The following is a 2,999-nucleotide window of genomic DNA, read 5'->3' as shown; positions in this document are numbered from 1 at the left end:
AATCCCCAGCACCACGTATAGTCCCGTGAGCACTTCTAGGATTGATCCCTGAGTGCAGAGCCAGGAGAAATCCCTGAGCACTTCAGGGCATGGCCCCAAAGCAAAACAATCCCCCAAAAGGCTTTCGAAGGAATAATTGCAAATAAAGTTTTTTGAGAAATGAGATGTAATTGTCTTAAATGAAGCACTCCTATAAGACATTTTACTAGATCCTGTACGTTGCTGGCACAGATTCTTCATCTTAATCAATTATCCTGCCAGTTACATGTGATATTTCTACTATTTCCCCAGTATTGATAGATTATAAACAAGACCAGTACACTGATTGGTTATATCTTGAATAAATCCATGAAAATTAGCACTAACTCTAGCATGTATGAAAGTGGGAAGGATTAAGGAAGGTCAGGAGAAATCTGGGGTCATTAGTGCTTTTAATTGTTGATAGATAACTGACCTAATCTTGCAATGTAATTTAGTAAATTCAGATATTTTTTTTTTTTGGATTTTTGGGTCACACCCGGCAATGCACAGGGCTTACTCCTGGCTTTGCACTCAGGAATTAACTTCTGTAGTTGCTCAGGGGACCATATGGGATGCTGAGAATTGAGCCGGGTCGGCCGCATAAAAGGCAAATGCCCTACCCACTGTGCTATTGCTCCAGTCCCAATAAATTCAGATTTAAATCATGAAATCCTTATATAAAAATATTACCCAAGCTGATCCTGATTCTGGTTTTTCATGGCTTCTCTTAAAGAAATTGTGCTTTTCTAGGTAGACACTAATATAAAATTGAATGTCCCCAAAACATGAGCTATTCAGATCAATACTTATGAGCTGACTCATTCTAAACCATGTATTCCTATGTGATAGTCAATAAACTTTATTATTCTTAAAATGTCTATCTCATTTTAAATTTCCAGTCAAGAAGACAATGAGGTGGGACAATATGAGCTGTGCGTCTGAGTTCCTCCTCTTGGGGCTCCCCAGCTGGAGAGAGAAACAGGACCTATATTACGCCCTTTTTCTGACCATGTACCTGACCACGGTTCTGGGGAACCTGCTCATCATCCTGCTCATCAGGCTGGACTCCCGCCTCCACACCCCCATGTACTTCTTCCTCAGCCACCTGGCTCTCACTGACGTCTCTTTCTCTTCAGTGACAGCCCCAAAGATGCTCTTTAACATGCAGACACAGAGCCAATCCATCTCCTACGCTGGGTGTGTATCTCAGGTGTATTTCTTTCTACAATTTGGGTGTTTGGACAACCTCCTTCTCACCTCCATGGCCTATGACAGGTACGTGGCCATCTGTCACCCCCTCCACTACACCACCATCATGAGTCAGAGTTTATGTTTCTTGTTGGTAATGATGTCCTGTATCCTGTCCTCTGCAGTTGGCCTCTTGCACACCCTCCTCTTGGCCCGTCTCTCTTTCTGTGGAGATAACATTGTCCCCCACTTCTTCTGTGATCTTTCTGCCTTACTTAAGATGTCCAGTTCAGATACCACAGTGAATGAACTGGTGATCTTTACGGCAGGGGTAGTGGTCATTACTGTGCCATTTATGTGCATTCTGGTCTCTTATGGGCGGATTGGGGCCACCATCCTGAGGGTTCCCTCTACCAAGGGGATCTTCAAAGCTTTGTCCACCTGTGGTTCACACCTCACTGTCGTGTCTCTCTACTATGGATCAATTATTGGACTCTATTTTTTGCCCTCATCCTTTAACTCCAATGAGAAAGATGTCATCGTGGCTGTGCTCTACACTCTGGTGACGCCCATGCTAAATCCCTTCATCTACAGTCTGAGAAATCGTGATATGAAAGGAGCTCTGGGAAATGTTCTTAACAGAATAATGTTTTCACCAAGATGAGTATCGTTTACGTAAAATTTAATATAAGACCCGGCCTATCCTGCATAAGCAGCATAAACATCATTATATTTTGATTTATAATGTTTTTTTTTCTTTCTGGGTGACATCCAGCAATGCACACGGGTTATTTCTGGCTTTGCACAGGGGACCATATAGGATGCTGGGAATCAAACTCGGGTCAGCCGCATGCAGGGCAAATGCCTTACCCGCTGTGCTATTTCTCCAGCCCCTGATTCACAGTGGTTTTAAACAAATTTTTCTTTTTAATTGAATCACTGTGAGATACACAAAGTTGTTCATGCTTGGGCTTGAGTCATACAATTTGGCATCACCTTTCTCTCCACCAGTATGCATTACACCACCAATGTTAGAGCAGTCAGAATCATCTTGAATCATCTTGAACATAGTTGAACAGTTTGTTTAAGGTTTTGATTACTGTAGAATGCCTGCATGGGTGGATGTCCATATAACCTTAACAGCATAATTGCACTTTCCAATTTTTTCTTGTTCTATTTTAATATGTTGTTTAAATCCACTTATATATTAATTTTAGTGTCAATACAAGTTTTTATTTTGCATATTCTTAGTGTTTATAGAACTTATGTAGAAAATTTTCTTCTATAAGTAAAATTTTTTTCTTTTTCAGATTAATTTTATGTTGCAAAACATTACTTTTCCATACTTTCATTGCTGTTACAGCGTGACACCAATCATATATATTATAATTAGATAAAAATGGATGAGATACTTTAGTATTAAACCTGTATTTATAAATTGCATTGAGGAAATCATAGATAGGCATAAATCTTCAAGATTTTGACTTCAAAAAAGTCTTCAATAATAGAACTCCATTGGCAAGGACAACCAAAGCAGAAGGTGGTCACCTGCACTTTAACTCAGAAGGCATCTAGCCATATAAATAATTCATTAATTTGAAAAATATATGTTGATCTAAGTTCATTTCACATATTAATACAGTATTTAGGATATGGGTAAAATCCAAATGTCCAATTACAGATGAATGGATAAAGAAGTTATGGCATATGTATGCAACGGAATACTATGCATCTACTATAAAAGATGAAATCGCAAAGTTTCTTCAATTTTGACTGGAACTGAAAGATCG

General features: G+C 39.3%; 1 protein-coding gene across 1 annotated transcript; it reads left to right on the top strand.

Annotated features, from left to right (window-relative positions):
- The first annotated feature begins 931 nt into the window (after positions 1–931).
- On the top strand, positions 932–1,873 carry LOC101537931 (olfactory receptor 50-like). Its single transcript, XM_012933795.2, has one exon. The coding sequence runs from the start codon at positions 932–934 to the stop codon at positions 1,871–1,873; it is 942 nt and encodes a 313-aa protein (XP_012789249.2).
- Positions 1,874–2,999: the final 1,126 nt, after the last annotated feature.

The sequence above is a fragment of the Sorex araneus genome, chromosome 1 (assembly GCF_027595985.1).
Source record: "Sorex araneus isolate mSorAra2 chromosome 1, mSorAra2.pri, whole genome shotgun sequence".
Lineage (NCBI taxonomy): Eukaryota > Metazoa > Chordata > Mammalia > Eulipotyphla > Soricidae > Sorex > Sorex araneus.
The sequence above is the reverse complement of the archived record's forward strand: the minus strand, read 5'-3'. Positions and strand labels throughout refer to the sequence as shown.

Excerpts from the sequence above, each read along its gene's own strand:
- LOC101537931 (XM_012933795.2), top strand. The coding sequence starts at position 932 with ATGAGGTGGGACAATATGAGCTGTGCGTCTGAGTTCCTCCTCTTGGGG.